This window comes from Geotrypetes seraphini, chromosome 8 (assembly GCF_902459505.1).
Source record: "Geotrypetes seraphini chromosome 8, aGeoSer1.1, whole genome shotgun sequence".
Classification (NCBI taxonomy): domain Eukaryota; kingdom Metazoa; phylum Chordata; class Amphibia; order Gymnophiona; family Dermophiidae; genus Geotrypetes; species Geotrypetes seraphini.
In genome coordinates this window covers 42,110,330-42,128,942 of record NC_047091.1, presented here as the reverse complement: position 1 = coordinate 42,128,942, position 18,613 = coordinate 42,110,330, and the positions used below count along the sequence as shown (strand labels likewise).

Sequence of the window (18,613 nt, the reverse complement as noted above, 5' to 3'; positions counted from 1 at the left end):
ACATCCTGGCCCATGGTAGTCCCCTGCCCCTCCCCCAAAGCCAGCTCTGATTACGTATACACAACTGCCGGTGTCTTTCCAATTTTTACATATGACATATCTCAGGAACATTTTTCTGTATAATGCAGCCACACTCATTGTAATAGCATGGCATCCAAGTCGATTTACCATGGTGATTATTCATGCCATAGGCTGAAATGGTCACTTTCACTTAAAATATCCTATGAAAGCCCAGAAGCATCCTGAACCTCAAATGAAGGGTAAACACAAATCCCTTCAACCCTTGAAAGGAATCCAAGGTCCTGTCTATGCCCTCCCCTACCCATGAAAGAGTCCTGGTCTTTTCCCTCTCCCTATTTTCTTCATACCTGATTCACTTATATTGAGGGAAAGAATTATCTCGCTGGTTGCTGGTGCCAGATTTGAAGAAATTGGCTCTGTAGGTTTTGCCTTTGCTGTGTCACAGCCAGAAGCCATCTCAGGAGCGGGATGTTGGGATCTCTGATCTGTTTGCTCCAGGGAAAGAACCACATCAGCCTCCTCAATCCGACTGTGGGGAAAGGGAGAAAGTCAAAGAAAATGAAGTCAGAATGGTCATGCAAACTGATGAGGGGGTGGGGCTTTCCTGTAAAAATGGAACATAAAAGACCAGGTTTACATGGAAAGGGGTGAAGCTCCATTGGAGGGAGCGGGGTTTACATTTATTTCTCTCCAGATAGTCTCCCAAAGCAGAAAAGAGAGAATAAGTGAACAAGTGATCTCAAAACTAGGACTTTTCATACCAGTCAAGTTTTAGGGAATCCACAAAGAATAGGTAAGAGATACATATGCGTGCACTAGAGCAGTGGTTCTTAACCCAGTCCTTGGGGCACACCCAGCCTGTTGAGTTTTCAAGATATCCACAATAAATATGCATGAGATTTGCATACAAAAGAGGAAGGGTATGCTTGTTCACTGTGGATACTTTATAAACCTGATTGGCTGAATGTGTCCCAAGGACTGGGTTGAGAAGCACTACAACACAGAAAAAGCATATGCAAATTTATCTGTGTATTCAGTACAGATATCCTAAGAATCTGACTGGCTATTAAGCCCACAGGACTGGTATGAGAAGATCTGCTCAAAATACTCGCCAAGCTCTCTCCTTCCCAACAGAGGTGGTGTACAAACCTGAGCACCGCATGCACACACGTCACGCTCTTCTCATCAGAGATGGCTGTTGCCTGCGTCTGCATCCAGAAGTAGCCACCGTTCTTAGCAAGGAAGCGGTAATGTGCTGTGATGGCCTGACCCTTGCTGAGCACTGCAGAAGAAAGAGACCAGTATGAGATGCTGGAGGCTCAAGTTCAGTATAGATAGACACAGAGACTACTATAAAGACCAAGATGCCTGATTCATTACCATCATTTCACTCAACAGAGGCAGAGGCACTCAACAGAAGCAAGAGAGAGGCAGAAAACATTTAGAATGGGCCTGTTCCTGTGACTTACATATATGCATATTCTTGCCCACAGTATCTGTATCCAGAGCGTGGATGTACTCATAAACTGTGCAGCCAATCAGCTCCTCTGGTGCATATCCTGCCAGCTCTGCTATCCTGTACACACATCCAGGATGAAAAATGATAAAGAGAAGGTTCTTGTTATTGATAGATAAAAGTCTCAGAAACTAGCCCATAGATGGATGCTGCTCCTTTCCACCTTCCCCCTAAGTATGACTCAGCTCCTTCTTCTCCCTCATTATTTCATGAAAAATCTTGTAAGTTATATTTTCTTAACTACTACTATTAATTATTTCTATAGCGCTACCAGACGTACGCAGTGCTGCACAGAGTCACAAAGAATAAGAAAATAGTCCCTGCTCAAAAGAGCTATGTTGTGGTCCCATTGCTATTTCCACACCTTACCACATTTACATCCAGGGGAAAGGCCAGGTAATCTCGGGCAATCCAAATAGCTTAGTGAAACCCCCCTCCACTACAGAATTGTTCCAGAATTTCTTTTCAGACCCCACAGCTTCATATTAACATTGACATGCTTGCATCTCACCTGTCATCGCAGTAGGTGAACCTCATGTCCATGCTGTGACGGCTCAGGAACATATAGCTGTCGAGAGGGAACTCAATGCTGGAGGGGTGAAGGATCCCTTCACACAGCAGAATCAGGCATCGGAATGGAGGGTCCATGTATTCTGAATCTGAGGTATCTTCTGTCTGCTTCTGGCCTTCATAGGATTTCAGACGCCCTGAGCAATTCAACACCTGCATGGGGAAGGAGAGAAGATATTAGAAGGAAAAGGGTAAGGGAAGATGCCTCTCCCCACTCTTTGAGGACTGAGACAGGATGGGATAGGGTGAAGTCACTGACTGGAGCCTAAGACAGTGATTCTCAAACCTGTCCTAGAAGACATTCAGTCAGTCGGATTTTCAGGCTATCCTCAATGAATATGCATGAGACAGATTTATATGCACTACCTCCTGTTTCTCTCTTAGTTCCGTTCATGCACCATTTGCACATTGGGCAACAAGCTTTCTCAATCTGTCTGGATTGGCTGCAATGGCTTTCATCTATGCCCAGGTAGTACCTCCATTGCATAAATCCCTCTTGAGTGTGCTTTTCCAGGTCAATTTCAGTCTTCTCAATCCATCGGCTGGTTTTCATTTAGGATAACAATGATCTCTTGTATATGTAAAATGTGTCTTGTCAACCAGAGTCTGCGGTCAGTAATAAGATCCTTCTGGAATTACTTTGCCTCATATTTCATCATTTGTAATGCAATCTCGGTAAGTCACACCTAAGATTTTTTTCAGACATTCAGTTTCTTTCCTATCTTGGTTGATATCTTCCTAGGTTTTGCTGGTATACAATGCAGTTGCCAAGACATTGTGTGCTACAGGTTCAATTTCATTTTGATACTGATCAATTTTGATAAAATGTTGCCGCCATTTTTCCAGTTCTACAATTCACATCTGTCTCAATGTCATCATTGTTCGACAATACACTGCCGATAAGAAAATTGTTCTACATCCCGTGGGTAACATAAAAACATACATAAAATCAACAAAGAAAATAATTGTCTGGGCTACTAGTTCCAAACTGCATAATCTTGTTTTTGTTTCACTATTTATTATCAATACTACTTTTCCAGCAGTGTCTTCTAATCTAGTTGTTATGATTTGTAATCTCTTATGACTCCTCCAATAGTTATATTATCAGCAAAATCCAGATTTGTAAGTTGATTCAGTCCTTGCCTTTGGATACCAATGTTTGATATGTGTGTTGTTTCACGCCTGACATAATCTATCACCAGAAGGAACAGGAAACATAAGAGGATACAGCCTTGCTGTACTCCCATTATATTAAAGAAGTCTGTAACGCCATCCTCTGTTCTAATGTAGCACAGGGATCCCTCTTTCTTATTCGGAGTGAGGGATACCATATATCCTTATGATTTTCCATACTGATTCTTGATGGACACTGTCAAATGCCTTCTGGAATTCAACAAAATTTATTGACAATGCTGTTTGGAATTCTATGCTTTGTTGGATGATTTTATACAATATGAAGATTTGTTTGATATGTAATTGTTCTTCATGGAATTCAGCCTATTCCTCTCACGGAATCTTATCAATTGCATCTCTCAGGCATTTCCCTGGGACTGATAAAAGCATAATGTTCCTCCAGTTTCAGTGGTGTATCCCTTTTTCAGCAGTCTAATGATCTCACCATGTCTCCAGTCTCTCCCAGCAGATGTTTAACAATGTTAGTTGTTTCACCATGTCATCATCACCAAGTATCAACATCTCAGTTGAGATGTGGTCTAGTCCAGCAACTTTGTTATTGCCTGTTTGATGTCACTCAAGTTTATTTCTATGTTTTTGATTTAGGTGGAGGGATCAAGATCAAGGCTCACAGTTGGGCTCAGCTAATGGTCGAGATCATGGTTCATGGTCTACCTCCAACTACATGCAAATTTTATCTCATGCACATTCTTTGTGGATATCCTAGGACAGATTTTGGGAACTCCTGGTCTAAGAGATGATCCTATGTATACTAAATTATGCCCCTGTTTTGAAAACTTAAGTCACACTTCTCTCCTTCAACCAGGCTTACCTTCCAAGTGGCAGACTTCAGATTGACAGTATGCCCTCTGTTGGTCAGGGTGCTTTTCATCCTCAGTGAAATACTGTGCTCAGTCTGGATCACCTCCTCCTTCTTTGAAAGTCCTATGTGCCAAGAAAAGAGATGTGTGAACTCACAGCATCCACAGACCTGACCACCATGCTTCTCGTAGAAAGGAGAAATCAGGATACCCAAGGAAGGGATACAGAGGATGTGGCAGTACACAGATACAGCTAGAGGAAGAGATGATTGAGGTATAGGAAAGTAGTGCAGCTGTAATATTTACCATTCCGGAGGCTTAGCATATCCTGGAGCTCCTCTTGGTCCTGAGGATGAATGAAATCATAAATGTTCTGTCCAATGAGTTCCAACTGCAGGAAAAAGCAGAGGCAGGTAAGTGCCCACCCTGTGAGATTAAAAGTCAACAGATATCAAGTGACTTTACAGAAACACAGAAGAGGGAGTGTCCAAAGCCAGCTTAAGACATAAACTACTACTACTATTTGTTATTTCTATAGTGCTACCAGATGCACCCAGTCAGGTAAGGCACTGGCTCAGGGCCTATGAGGTAACAGATGTCAAAATCCCCTGCATCTGTTGTCATTGGCTTACCTTCAGAAGAGGGGAGATGCATAAAAACAACAGTTGGCTCATGGCACCACAACCTCTTGAGCCAGCACTGGGAGTGGCAGAGTAGAGATCAAGAATATTCCTCCCCCTACTGTTACACTTCTCTTTCCATCTCCCCTCTTACCTGAGTCAGCCCCAAGTGCTTGTTGACATTCTCAGAGAGGTAGATCATGTCCCCATCATCATTCAGCACCATCAGAAATCCATCCAGAGCCCGGAGGTAGAAACTGTCCATCTGTTGGTCTGTCTCTGACTTCCTGCTCCAATTCCCTGTGGTGGGAAGAATGGGTGGTGAGAAAAGTCTCTCCCCTAAGCTAGAGAAGAAGAGACAATGAAAGAGAGAAAGATAGAGAGAGACAGAGGACAGAAAGGTCTGTCAGTGTGCACCCTTAGAGTTGGGGATCCCAAGATCCTATCAGAGGAAGGGAGTGGATACCCTGTAGATTAGCATGTGTCATGAACTGTTCATGCTTTTCACAGAACACAAGTTGATTGAGACTGGGAAACTTGACTTCTAAATGATAGATAAATTTTAATTTGGACATGGGTGTAGAATTTTTTTAGGTATTAGATAACTATGGATTTACATTTGTCTAGAATATAACAGTCAAATAAGCATGTTGCACATACAGAAAAATAATCTGAACTGTAAATCTGCAATGTTGGGTATACATTAGTAGTCACTACCCAGACAAAGTCATTGTGGACAGTACCCTGAAATTATCAGCTCTGTATAGCAGCAGTTAAAGAAGCAAACAGAACTGTAGGGGTTATTTGGAAAGAGATTGAGAACAGAACTGAAAATATCATTATGCCTCTATATAGTTCCCTGGTGTGCCACACCTTGAGTATTGGGTTCAATTCTAGTCAACTTATCTCAAAAAGGATATGTTTAGATGATAAAGAGAACAGAACACCTCCATTAATGAAGAAAGACTAACAGGTTAGGACTTTTCAGCTTGGAGAAAAGATGACTGAAAGAGGATATTATAGAAGTTTATAAAATGAGTGGGATGGAACAGCAGGGATAGCTGAACATCTTTCTGGTTAGAGAAGCTGAACAATCAATTTCCAGTCCCCTCCCCAGACTCTCTAATTGATGTTGGTATGTTGGGCAAAAGTTTTTTGGAGGGGTGGTCAGGGCCCTTGTTGTATTAAGACATGCTCCATGAAACAAATAGATAGATGAATTAAAACATATTGGAGAAAGTATTTTTTCAGTCAACACACCAAGTAAGTTGTGGAATTTGTTGCTGAAGGAGCTCATCAAAGCTGGTGTATATATAATTTATGAAATGAATTCCTACGTTGTTGTATTTTGTAATTTGTATTTATAAAATTGCTTCAACTGTAAGATTACATTATGTTGGTTTTACAAAAGATTTGGACAAGATTCTGGAGGACAGATCCATAAACAGACTTAGGTGTTTTCCCCCTCTTTACTTATGAATGTAGGAAACATGGAATAAACTTTCCTATTAGAATCTCCCAGGTACTTCTAAGTGACCCAGACTGATTGCTGTGGAAGAGAGGGAGTGTTGACCTCTGTGGTCGATTGGTTAATAATCCAGCATATCAGTTCTTTTCTTCTAATGTTCAAGAACATAGCTTTACATGATGCAAGAATGTTCTGAATGCCAGGATTACTGTAATAGCCACTCCCTCCACACCTAGCCACCTAACACTGAATGCTAAGAGGGGTTTCTGCATTACAGCCTCACTCATGCAACCCCTTGCAATTAATAGTGCTAGACCTCCTCTCCAGCCTTCCCTCTCACATACAGCCCCTGACTGAGGTTAAGCACATGTTGTCAAGGCTAGCCAATGCCCCTTCCCTCACCTGATGAGAGCAATTTCTGCATCTGTAGATAGCTGAGAGTCAGTCTCATGATGGAGGCTTTGTCCAGATGGGAGTTGATCCCCCGGCCAAAAGGCAGAGTATGTGCCAGCTGGTAGAACACTTCCGTCTCTTTGCTACGCCGGCTTCTGGCTGCGTCTCGTGATTTCTCTTTCCGGATCTGTAATATGGACCTGCAAAAGTGACATTCCTTTGATTACAGTAAATAGAAAATATAGGAGGCCCACTTAAAACATTCCAGGTTTTCAGAGTTTGAAGATGTTTGGTTAAAATCAGACAACTTATAGGGAACAGAAGAACTTCACACTTCGCAGCAAGGCACAACAAAAAGTGGAGATGAGAAAAAAACACATCAACCAGCGGTGCTTGCAAAACTTTAATACTGTAGTTATCTTCTTTTGTGCCTTTGTTAAAATCAGAACTATTTGTGAGTAATATGATCAGATGTTATTTCTCTATGAGAGATTTAAAACTTCTTGCACAAGTGCATACTATGCACAGAGACAACACAGCCCCTCTTTGTAAAGCAGAGCTTTGTATCAGAAAACAGAAACCTACAGATCCTGAAATCAGCCCATCGTTGCCTTCTGTTACCTAATGTAAGTCAGCCTCAGGCTGAAGGTGAGCAGGAAATACCAGCTCTAGGAAAAGACCCTGTCTTTGACTACGCTCAGGTCTCTGCACTGTAGAGCTTTTTAGATGAACTACAATTGTTTGCAAACATCTGTGGGACCAGCAAGGACTGCTGGTTGGTCTTTTCCCTCAATGTTCCACTACCCTGAATCCAGATTATAAGAATGAAATGTACCTATATACTGTAGAACTGCCTTACTAAGAGAAAGCTAGGTTGGTTCCTCATCTGCAGTAATCTAAAGAGGCTGATCCACTCCCAGATTTCTCCCAGTGCATGCTGGAAGTTGTAGCTCTGATTTCTCTACAAAACATTTTAAGAACTATAAAGCCACACATGACGCATGAAAAAGGCATAGACAGGTCTGAAAATTACCTCTGATTTTCAGTGGCACTGTCCATATAATCCTGCTAAAAATTAATGGATGGGGTACTTATTCATACAGTTGTAGTGACTATATGAGTAAGTTCTTTTCAGTACCTGGTCTTATACTATGTTTATATATAATAAATGTTCATATTTTACACATAGATACTACTACTACTATTTATCACATATGGCGCTGAAAGGTACTTTATTAACCTTTGCCATCAGCCATGTCTTATTATCCCCCCTTTTACAAAAGCGTAGCGTGATTTTTAGCACCGGCCGTAGCGGTGACAGCTGATGCTCATAGAATTCTTATGAGCATAGGAGCTGTTACTGCTACAAATCGCGTTACGCTTTTGTAGAAGGGGGGTATATTTCCTGAAGCAAACAGGTATGCAGTAATAATCGTAATATATTAACTTGCGCAACAAAACTGCTGTTGGTATTGCATAGGTATATCACACAGTTAAGAGCTTTTTAAAGATCTGCAATGTGGAGAGCAACAATTTCTTTATATTTTTCACTTTTAGTTTTCTTATGCGTTTTGAATAAAGCCCAGGAGACTGCACACAAACAGTACAGAGCACCTTTGTTACTTTGTGCTGACAATTATTTCCGTTTGCCTAATGGTGCCACCCTCATGCACACCAAGGATTTGGCATTTACTTTCAATAAGGCTACAAGTTTAGAACAAAAACTAAGCTGGCTTTTATTTAAAATAAATTGAAAAAACGCAAGCTTGAAGCGTGGACTGCAGGTATATTACTATTCTCGCAAATTCAGACATGGCTGCTCTCTCCTGGCACAACTCTTGGGGGAGAGATGGGAGTGCTCTCTGAATGAATATGAGATTTGGCAGGAAAGCTGGAACCTCAGCAAGAAGTTAAGATGCCCACACAGAGAGCCCCTGATGCATGCATGCAAACAGACACAGTGATGGCACTGTGTGTGATGACCAGTGTCTAAAAGGTAGCCTTAAAACTTTCCAAAAGGCTCTTCTAACCCCTGCCTATGACAAAAACTTCCAAAATTCCTCTTATGCATGACTAGGTTATATTAGATGCAATGTTAACTTTGTACCCAGGATCACAGTGGGGAGATGGAAGAATGTCTCTTTTTCTCATGAATGCAAAAATTAAAATATTAATTTAGCTGTGTGCATCCACAGTTCCAGCTACAAAATTTTTTAAGAGAGCGAGGGAGCCATTTTTGTGACCACAAATAAATGCCTGTCTGTGAAAAGTTTTGCTTTTACAAGACAGAACAAATGTTTCTTCTTATAAAAAGGATCCTACAAGCTGCCAGATATGTTGGAAATGTCTGTACTTGTATTGGCTTGGGTAGCAGAGCTGTAATGTCTGCTCTGGTTCTCTGACTTCTGAGAGATCAGAGATCCCACCCCAGATCTCTAGCTAGAAGAAACTGCTGTCTACCTCCCACGTAAATGTTAGTTATTTATTTTGAAAAATTTATAACCCACCTACAGCTAAGCGGCTCACACTAAAAACACACAGAAATAGTGAAACACATACCACAATGAAAAATCTACACTTCAGCATCAGTGAAATTAGTTACAGCAACTCATTATATCATAAAAACTTGCACAAAATAAAATGAGTCTTCAAAGCTTTCTTAAAAGTAAAGAAGAGATGTACAAAACTGCATTTGTCCCAGGAGAGCATCCAGCAATTGTCCTACAAATAAGAATGCACTATTTCTAGATCTTATACAATATATTCTCACCTTGTGCTAAAATCTATGCACTAAGCTGGCCAGATTGCAGCAGACGGTTCTTCCCTCACACTTTCTTTCAACCCTCTTAGTTTTGGGTTTTGTTATTGTTTGTTTTCTTTTTTAAAATTGATTTTAAAGTTTGAGAACAACCCTAATCCCACAATCAAGATTTCTTCATGGAGGTAAACGACTGGTCAGTATGCCAGACTAGTGAAGCATACAGAGCAAGGTTCATAGGTGTACCACATACACCGGTGCTGCTGTTCCCCCCCCCCCTCTAGAAATCAGATATAGAAGGGCCAAAACCTATAACAGGTACTGGGAGAGGGGTTAAAGTGTAGATCCAAAATAAAGGAGAAAACAGGCTTGGAAGAAAAGAAGCCACGGCCAGCCAGCCAAAAGTAACCCTCATCAGCACCCTCTCCTTCTCTCCACAGATTCAATCAGATCTGAATTATTCCATCATCACTAGGGAATTTCCTTTTCCCAGAAGAGGTAAGAAATCAGAAACAAACAAAAAATTGCCCTCCTGCGTACCTGACACAACCAAATGCAAAATGAACTTGATAGAAAAAAAAAATCAAAAGAATGTTGTTTCCAATAAAAATCCTGGTTATTTTTAAAAATTGCAATTCGCATTAAAAATGCTTCCATCAATAAGCATCAGGAAGAATTCTAGCCTTTCTACCGAACTCTAATCCAAAGCACTTAGGCATCCTGAATTATAATGCCCCAGTTCAGGCTGATGCCGACTGACATCTGCTTTAGAAAGAAGAGAAACAGATGTTTAGGTCAGATATCAGTTATCCCTTATGGATACTATTCCAGCTCCAATAGCCACATGGCAGGCAATGGTTGCCCTTCATCCACTTTACCTCCTCAGTCGCCTGCGCCACCAGAGCAGTCTCTCCCTCATTCCTAGGTAGGCAAATCGTGCATAATCCAGATCATGAGTAACTCTGAATGAAGCCAGCGCTTCCCTATCTGCTCCTATTCTAGGTTCCTCCCATCAGTGCTCCTCCCTCATCCCTCCCATCTCTCATTCTTTGGTGAGCCTGGCTGGGAACAGTCTGTACTGTTCCTGTCCTTTGGCCTCCTGCCTGGATGGGATCTGTGCTTGTAGGCCCTTGCCCTTAAGAACATGTTGTTTTGTTCCTGGGACAATAGCCGCCCAGGCCCTGCTTGTTTATTTAGCACAGTGAAAGACAAGTGGAACGCCTGGGAGACCAGAGTTGAAGTCAGGTCAAAGAATAAATTAGAGAACAGGGGTAAAAAAAAAAAATAAAAAAAGGTGAGATGAGAATAAGCTGAGCAGAGGGGAAAAGGTAGGGTGGGCAACAGAGAAGGAGACTGTGGTGACGAACCTTAGGAGAGGGAGAAGGGGGTGGGGGAGGAAAAGATGGAAGAAATCATGAGACTGCACAGAGCAGCACACTCCTCTCTCTCTGGCTGTCTATGTGGAGCACTGACCCAGACCCTAAACCCAAAATGCTTCATAAACTGAAGGGGCAGACCGATATCAAAGAGCAAGCACAATTCAGAGCATACATTAAGGAGGCGAACTCATTGAACGAGGCAAGCAAGACTACAATTCCCTCACTGCAGGAAGAGGATTTTTAAAAAAGGAATACAATGAAAAAAAATACGGTAGTGGAAGGTTTCACATCCTGTTATCACATCCTGCTACCAGGCCAGAAACATGATGTGACCAGACACAACACTGAACGCCAGCAACTTTGTAATCAATCTTTTGTCATTTCTTTCCTGAACTTTATATCTTTCCTTTTACCTCTTTCCTCTTTACTTTTTCAACAGACAACTTGTGAGACCCAGAAAATGTTCTTGAATATGAGAAATAAGAAAGAGAAGAAACAGCCATCATAACCCAGAGAGAAGAGACTATGAAGTTCAATAGCGACCAGACTCTTCATAGAATAAGTGATGACCTCTGCTCTAAAAGCTCCTAAAAAGTCAGTAACAGGATCTTTCCTTAACTACTTTGGCCTTGGACGATTTATGAAGGCTGAAAACCTGAACTGGGGTGATCTCTATTAGAGGACAAAACAGAAATAAAATCACTTCCCCCACTAGCTATTTCTGAATGTTCAAACCTCTTTGGAAAAGTTATTTAGGTCACCTTGTAGAGAGGGTGGTTTGGGGGAAAAAAAATAAGAATGAAAACCATCATTATTGATTTTTGCCTGTTGTAAGTGTCAGTGCTCAATCTCACTCCCCCCCCCAAAAAAATAAAAATAAAAAACACAACCCCACAAACTATCTCCTGCTGCCTCTCTATAGATGGGTAAGAGGACAGTCCTCCCCCACCCCTCCAATTTAGTAGGAAGAAAGGGCTAGATTCACTAAGCGAACCGATCGTGTACCAATCGGTTTGCGAGCCCTTAGCGACCAGATTTCCCTCCTGCAGTATTCACTGACCTGTGTAGTGATCCTCTTCCGGTGTGCGCATGCAAATGAGGGGAACTGCATGCAAAGTAGGCAGGGACGTGATTCACTAAACTTTTTTTCAATCCCACTGGGCTCGCAAAAAGCAACTGCTCAGGACCGGTCGCTGAAGCCCTTTGCAACTTCCTTCTGCCGCCCTGCTTTCTAACTTGTCAGCCCCATCTCCTACAGCCCCCAAACACACCTGCCTGCCCCGAACCCCCTGCCTGCCTGCCCCAATCTCTCCTGCTTGCTCGCCCCGACTCTCCTGCTCTCTGCTGCCCTTCCCCGCAGTGCAAGCCAGTGATTTTAAAGCGGGGCTACACACTGCAGTGCAGCGCCAGCTTTAAACCCGCAGGCTCGCACTGAAGAGAAGGAGGAAAGAGGCTGCCGCCACCGCAAAAGTTTAAAAAAGTTTAAAGTTAAAAAAAAAAAAAGTTGCTGTTAGGACGAGTCTGCTCATGCGCGATCCATGCAGGCAGATAGGGGTGTTCCTCCGATCACCCTCATTGCATATTTTAGGTTAGTGAATTCATCGGAGCTGCCTGAATCGGAAACGGATAGTTCCGATTCAGGCAGGTTAGTGAATCTAGCCCAAAATCTCTCAGGAACATAAGGACATAAGAAGTGCCTCTGCTGGGTCAGACCAGAAGTCCATCACGCCCAGCAGTCCGCTCACGCGGCGGCCCAACAGGTCTAGGACCTGTATATTAACCCTCTATCTATACCCTTCTATCCCTTTTTCCTTCAGGAAATTATCTAATCTCTTCTTGAACCCCAATACCATACTCTGTCCTATTACACCCTCTGGAAGCGTATTCCAGGTGTCCACCACCCTTTGGGTGAAGAACTTCCAAGCATTGGTTCTGAATCTGTCCCCTCTTAATTTTTCCGAATGCCCTCTCGTTCTTGTATTTATCGAAAGTTTGAAGAATCTGTCCCTCTCCACTTTCTCTATGCCCTTCATGAGGTGTAAACAGTATCTGTAACCCATTAGGTATTCCAGATCTCAGTCCAGCTGTACCCCATCAACCTGCCAACAGGCATTCATTTTACCCTCCATCAGAGGGGTTGGGGATGGGGTGCTCCTGATAAACAGGGCTAACAACATGAGGAATTTAGCAGCTCCACATACACTGGTCTTGGACGCTTCCTAATCTTAGGCTGGGTGAGGGGGTGGTGATAAAAGAGGGGGGCCTCACAAAACAGCTATATAATCCTCGTACTTAACAGCCAGGAAAAAGAGCCTTGTCATGAAATGATTTCTCCTTACAGTATGTTAAACAGAAAGGATACATCCAATTAAAAAGAACTAGCAGAACTGGGACAAGAAGTGCATAACAGGGAGTCTGTGCTAACTTCCAAAATATTTGTCCAAGAAGATTGCACAGTCTGTTTCTAAGGCTAGGCAAAGATCAGGGCCCTGAAGTGGGGCAGGGAACTGGCCTGTTTCCTGTCTCCAGTCTCATTAGCTGTTATTTTTCTAGCCAGTAATTACAGGCAGAACATACTGTACAGAACAAAAGCTGCCGAGCTCCCGGTGACTCAGAGGGAAGGATTACAGAGACTCGAGGGAAGGATCTACAGATGAACAGCTTCTCTGAAATAAAGGAAGTTCAAATAAAAATGTCCTGTTCAAGCTATGTACAAGTTGGTGGGCGTGTACTGTGTACAATGGCTTTCCTGTTCATCTGGCACAGTACTCCAGTCTCCTATAGGGGGGAGGAGGGAGCATCAGCAGCAGTGGTTAAGGACCACATATAGCTCAAGGGGAACAACCTAGATTTAGAGAACAGTGTGGGGGTGATGGGGGAGGTGTATGAACAAATGAAAAATTAGATGAAAAGAGAGGATGAAAGAAAATAGGGAAAGAGAAAGAAAAGCAGGGCTACAGGGGGAAAAATGGGGAGATGAACAGATTGGAAAGACAGGAAAGGAGAAAAGAGAGAAAGATAAAAGGTAAAGATAGCTGGGGAATCTAAGGAGAAAGGAAGAGAGAAACAGAAAGGGAAGAGGAAATGAGACAGAGAAAAGAAAGCAGGGAGAGAGATCAGAGAGAGGGACGAAAGAAGGACACTGAAGGAGGAGGAGAAACAAGAAAAGAGAAATTTCAAGAGAAAAAGACAGAAGGTGAAGGGAGAAGAAATCAGAATAGGATTAGGGAGGGATTAGATCCCACAGCCACCTCAGGACAAGTTTTAGAACTAGATTTATTTATTTATTCAATTTTTCTACTCCTTTTTCCCAGGGAAGCTCAGAACGGTTTACATAAATGTATTCATTTTCCCTTTCTGTCCTGGTGGGCTTACAATCTATCTAATATACCGGCAATGGGGGATCTGGCAACCTGCCCAGGGTCATAGGGAGCAATGTGGGTTGGAATCTACAAACCACAGTGCATTTTCAGACATAGCATGGTAAAAGATATCCATGGCAAATATTGTCTGACAAGGATGGCAAACCAAAGTTTACAAAGCATGTTAAAAATATATGACAAAACACAGTATGGTGAGACATAGCATGGCAAGCATAGTTCAGCAAAACATAGCACAGTAAACATAGTATTAACAAAGCATGGCTAACACAGTATGACATGACTAGAAAAATGGTTAGGCAAATATGCATGACAGCATAGCATGGAAGACATGAAATGGGAGACAAGGCATGAGAGATTGAAGCATGGCCGACATAGTATGGTAAATATAGCATATAGTAAAGTATAGTAGGACAAGGGTGGTGAACAGTGTGGTAGAACATTGTATAACAAAACATGGCATGGTCAGACATATCAGTATTTGAGACTTGAGTCAGTGGAGAGTTGGGCCCTTTGTCAGAAGGTCTGGGGAATTAGGATTTGTGCATTTTCATAGAGGGTCAGGGGAAGAGGTGAATTTGTATTGCCTTCCTGAAGTTTAGTAGACCTTCTAATGATCTTGTGGATAGGTAGTTTGTTTCAGAGGCCTGGTAGGTAGTGTAAGATCTTTTTGGGGGTTCTGAAGGCGGAGGGCACATCCCGAGGGCACACATAATCACTTTTCATCTTGCAAGCGAAGCGATCAGTTCGGGGCATAGGGCAGAAGTTTGGAGACCATATAGGTTGGTGTCTTGTCATGGAAGAATTTGTAGGCCATTACTAGGCCTTTGAATATGCATCGTTTGTCAATCATCAGCCAGTGGGCAGCACACAAAGCTGGGGTGATCAGATCTTGTATGTGGATCTTCAGGAATTGGATGGCAGCATTTTGTATTTGTTGTAGTCGATGAAGGTTTTTTGCAGTGAGTCCATTTAGGACCACGTTGCAGTAGTCAATAAGGGAGAGGATAAAGGCGTATAGTAGTTGGGAAAAGTCTGGTTCCATAAAGTATTATCTGATTTTCTGTAGCTGCCGCAGGAAGTAGAACGAACCAGAAACTACTTGGGAGATATGGTCAGAGAGCGAAAGGTTGCCATCAAGGCTCACACCTAGGCTGTGTAATTTGTCTTTGGCCATCAGGGTGGTTGATTCTCAAGATACACTAAAAACGATCGTTAAGACCAGACGGGCCACTGTGGGCCAATTTTTTGGCTGATTTCTACACAGCGATCAATGTTCAAACAAATTCCCATGCAAATGAGTTTTGCTGAGGGCAGTCATAATCCCATCTGATTGCTTGCATAAAAACTGGCTCTCACACATGCACCAAGCCAGTTTGAGGAAGCCCTAAGAGCTGAGCAGCACAGGAAACCCCCAAAGCAGTGTCCTGCCACTCAGCTGTTTGGGGCTTTTTTCTTTTTTTTTTTAATGGCACAGACTTTTCTTTTATGGGTCATATATTGTGTGTGTGTTACACACACTCAACATCTGTGCCATAGAAAAAAATTTAAAAACATGTCAAAACCTGTCGGTAGACCTATCGTTTTTTTTCAGGTTGGTATTAGCGATCCGATTATGGCATGCATTGTTAGGCATCAATCAGATGGCTTGTTTTAATATTAATGACCTCATTTTAATAATAATGAGGTCATTTGCATGCCAGAATCAGAGAATGTATGACCGAATGAAAAACCACGCGGTGAGCCATTTTGAAAATCGGGCCAGCAAATTCAATCGGTCGCTAAACCATTCAAACTGGTTTAGCGACCATCGGTACACTATCGGAGAGTTTTGTGCATCTGGCCTTTAGACTCCAGAAAGAGTCTAACTTATCAAACACCCCTCCCCCAACACAGAGAAATCAAATTAGTAAATTCCTCCACCACCTTAGTAATCACTCCTGAGAGGTCTCCTCCTTAAAGCTCCTTTCCCACCAACCCTCCATTTCAAAGCCTCCTTTTTAAAACCTTGACTTGTTTCTGCATGTGGCCTCCTTAGACATATTCTCAATAGGCCTTATAGTAGCTGGCCAATCTTGAAATACCCTCTCCCTGCAACACCCTTTCCATGTGTTTTGCCTGTATTTCTGTCTTAGACTGTAATCTTTACAAACCATCTTGTCTATATGTGTCTGAAAAGTGTTTTCTACATCTCGTACCACTGATGATACTAGTAATTACATGAATGTGGCCACTATTCATGAAATCCACAAGCTCTTACACACATGCTTTTCTCCAAACATGCTCACATGCTTTTGCCATCCCATTCTTCTAACTTCCCCTCTCCAATGTGTGCTGATGTTCTCACATCTATTTTCTCTCCATCCCCCCCTGCATGCAGATGTTCTCATACACACATTCTATACCCAGCACATGCACATATGATCTCATGTGCTCTCCCCCTCTCCCCCACCTAACATGTAACGATCTCACACTCCCCACCAGGATGTGTGCATGCGCTCTTTCATACAGGCTGCCTTGATCTCTCTGCTCTGAGAACATCCTGTACTAAGCTGCTTGTTTATGTGTGTGAGGGCTGAGGGAGAACAGCTCCTAGTCAACACAGACCACATTCCCAAAAACCTGAAGGAATGTGATGGCACAGGCCCCGTACTTCAAATCGCAAACTCCATCTATCTCCATCACAAATGACCATCAGTTTTATTTCTTTTTTATTTATGAATAAAAATTGGATTGGCCATCTGTTGAGCAAAAATTAAAATACTGAAGAGAATAAATATAGAACACTTAAAAACTAAGGGGTACATATTTAGCCAGCAGCGGTGAGCATTTGTGTATCTGCCACCTGCATTATCCCTGGATATTCAATGCCAGCATTCAATATCTGGATTTATGGAGCCAACTATTTCTTATGCGGTTAAGTGCAATATTCAGCACTTAACCACCTAAGCAACACTGCATAAAGATAGGACTCAGTTTTATGCAGTCCAGTTTGGTCACTTTTACCAAGCCAATGCATTGGAGCATTTAGCGTTCTGAACCACAGTAGAAACCTCTACATGGCTTAGTAAAAGGGGGGGGGGGTTAGGTGGTTAAATGATGAATATTAGCACTTAACCACACAAGTGCCAACTCTGCCTCCAGATACCTACAAAATAGCCAGCTTTCAGTTAGCAGCCTCTGGTGACATGCAGCAGCAGTAGCAGGTTAAGTGCCACTGAATATCAGCAGAGAGCCCTGCACAAGCGATTTAACTGGCCAGGAGCTATTTCTAGATGGTTACATCACTTTGAATATTGAACCCCTAACAATACAAACTGGCAACTAGCCATCATGTCACATCGCTTCTCAGCACTCATATTCTTGCTCAAATCATTTCTAAAGAAAACAGTTATAACCCTCCTGTCACAGATTCATCCTTTTGAAATGCTGATTCAGGAGTCCTGCAAATCCTAGAACCTTTTCCCCAATGCTCCTCTCAAAGCAGGGCAAAGAGACCGCAAGTAATATTTCACAAACACAAACTTCACTGATAAGAATATTTTTTTATTCCCTTTACTGTGCAATAGAGTGATGTAAAATAAATGGCTCCCTAGAAGAAAGGATACAAAGGTTAGGGCTCCTCAGTTTTGAGAACAGATGGTACAGGGATATAATAATGAGAAGGAAGAGATAAGTTGAGAACTGTCATTAACCCTTTCACGTAGTTTCATGGAATGTCCTCCACTTATAGCACCAACTAGTGGCAGATTTCAAAACAAAATGTTAAGTATCTTTTCAATCAAATGAGCAATGAAGCTGTGGAATTTATGAAGGCTAGTAGTATAATTAGACTTAAGGAGGTTTGGGGGCTGGCCAGATAGCTCAGTTGCAAAGCTGCATATAGCCAACCAGAAAACCTGGCTTTGATTTGAGTCAGCTCTTCTACTCCACAGCTAGTTCTGAGGATTCGGTAGAGGCAGCACTCATAGGTCCTAGAGAGAGACAAAGCCCCAATCACTGTACAACAATAATCCTCAGCCACTAGATTCAGAGTTCATGCGTACAGCATTTTCCAAACACTGTTACTGCACTGGCTGAGCTGGCTGATTTTGGAATGAGATACAAAACAGGGACATAGAATCTCTAGGTAGTTGCAAAAGAAGTGCCATGACACTGGATCTTGGCCCTAGTTCCAACTTATCTGGACATCTGAGGAGCAGAAAGAAACAAAAAAGAAATTCAGTTATGTTTTCCTGATCGATTTTCTTTTTTTTTTTTTGTCAAGGTTTGTTTATTGAAGTTTTTCATAATTACAAAATATGGATGCTCAAGTCAATGGCAAAGAAAACTCGAGATGTACATATGGATTGAACAATTGAGATAACAGTAAATAAACATGGGCATAATTTAACAAGAAAGAACTCTGAACTATAACAACAGTTCATCTCCTAACAGAGCCGGTATCCATAGAGAGCAAGCATGAATCAATATAAAATAAAATAAAATAAAGTAGAGCAAGAAAATAAAGTATG

General features: G+C 42.1%; 1 protein-coding gene across 4 annotated transcripts in view; it reads right to left on the bottom strand.

Moving 5' to 3' along the window:
- The window catches only part of HIF3A (hypoxia inducible factor 3 subunit alpha), a 53,470-nt gene that overhangs the window by 10,042 nt on the left and 24,815 nt on the right, over positions 1–18,613 (bottom strand). The window contains exons 1-9 of one of the 4 annotated variants that reach the window (XM_033954828.1): positions 10,219–10,294; positions 6,592–6,782; positions 4,876–5,021; positions 4,408–4,492; positions 4,113–4,225; positions 2,049–2,260; positions 1,491–1,597; positions 1,171–1,303; positions 369–550 (exon numbers count right to left, since the gene is read on the bottom strand). In XM_033954828.1, coding sequence (XP_033810719.1) covers positions 369–550; positions 1,171–1,303; positions 1,491–1,597; positions 2,049–2,260; positions 4,113–4,225; positions 4,408–4,492; positions 4,876–5,021; positions 6,592–6,782; positions 10,219–10,259 — 1,210 coding nt within the window. In that variant the 5' untranslated portion in view covers positions 10,260–10,294. Of the gene's footprint in view, positions 1–368; positions 551–1,170; positions 1,304–1,490; positions 1,598–2,048; positions 2,261–4,112; positions 4,226–4,407; positions 4,493–4,875; positions 5,066–6,591; positions 6,783–9,352; positions 9,464–10,218; positions 10,295–18,613 lie in introns of those variants that run through there. The other 3 variants (XM_033954830.1, XM_033954829.1, XM_033954831.1) reach the window with 3 other exon arrangements.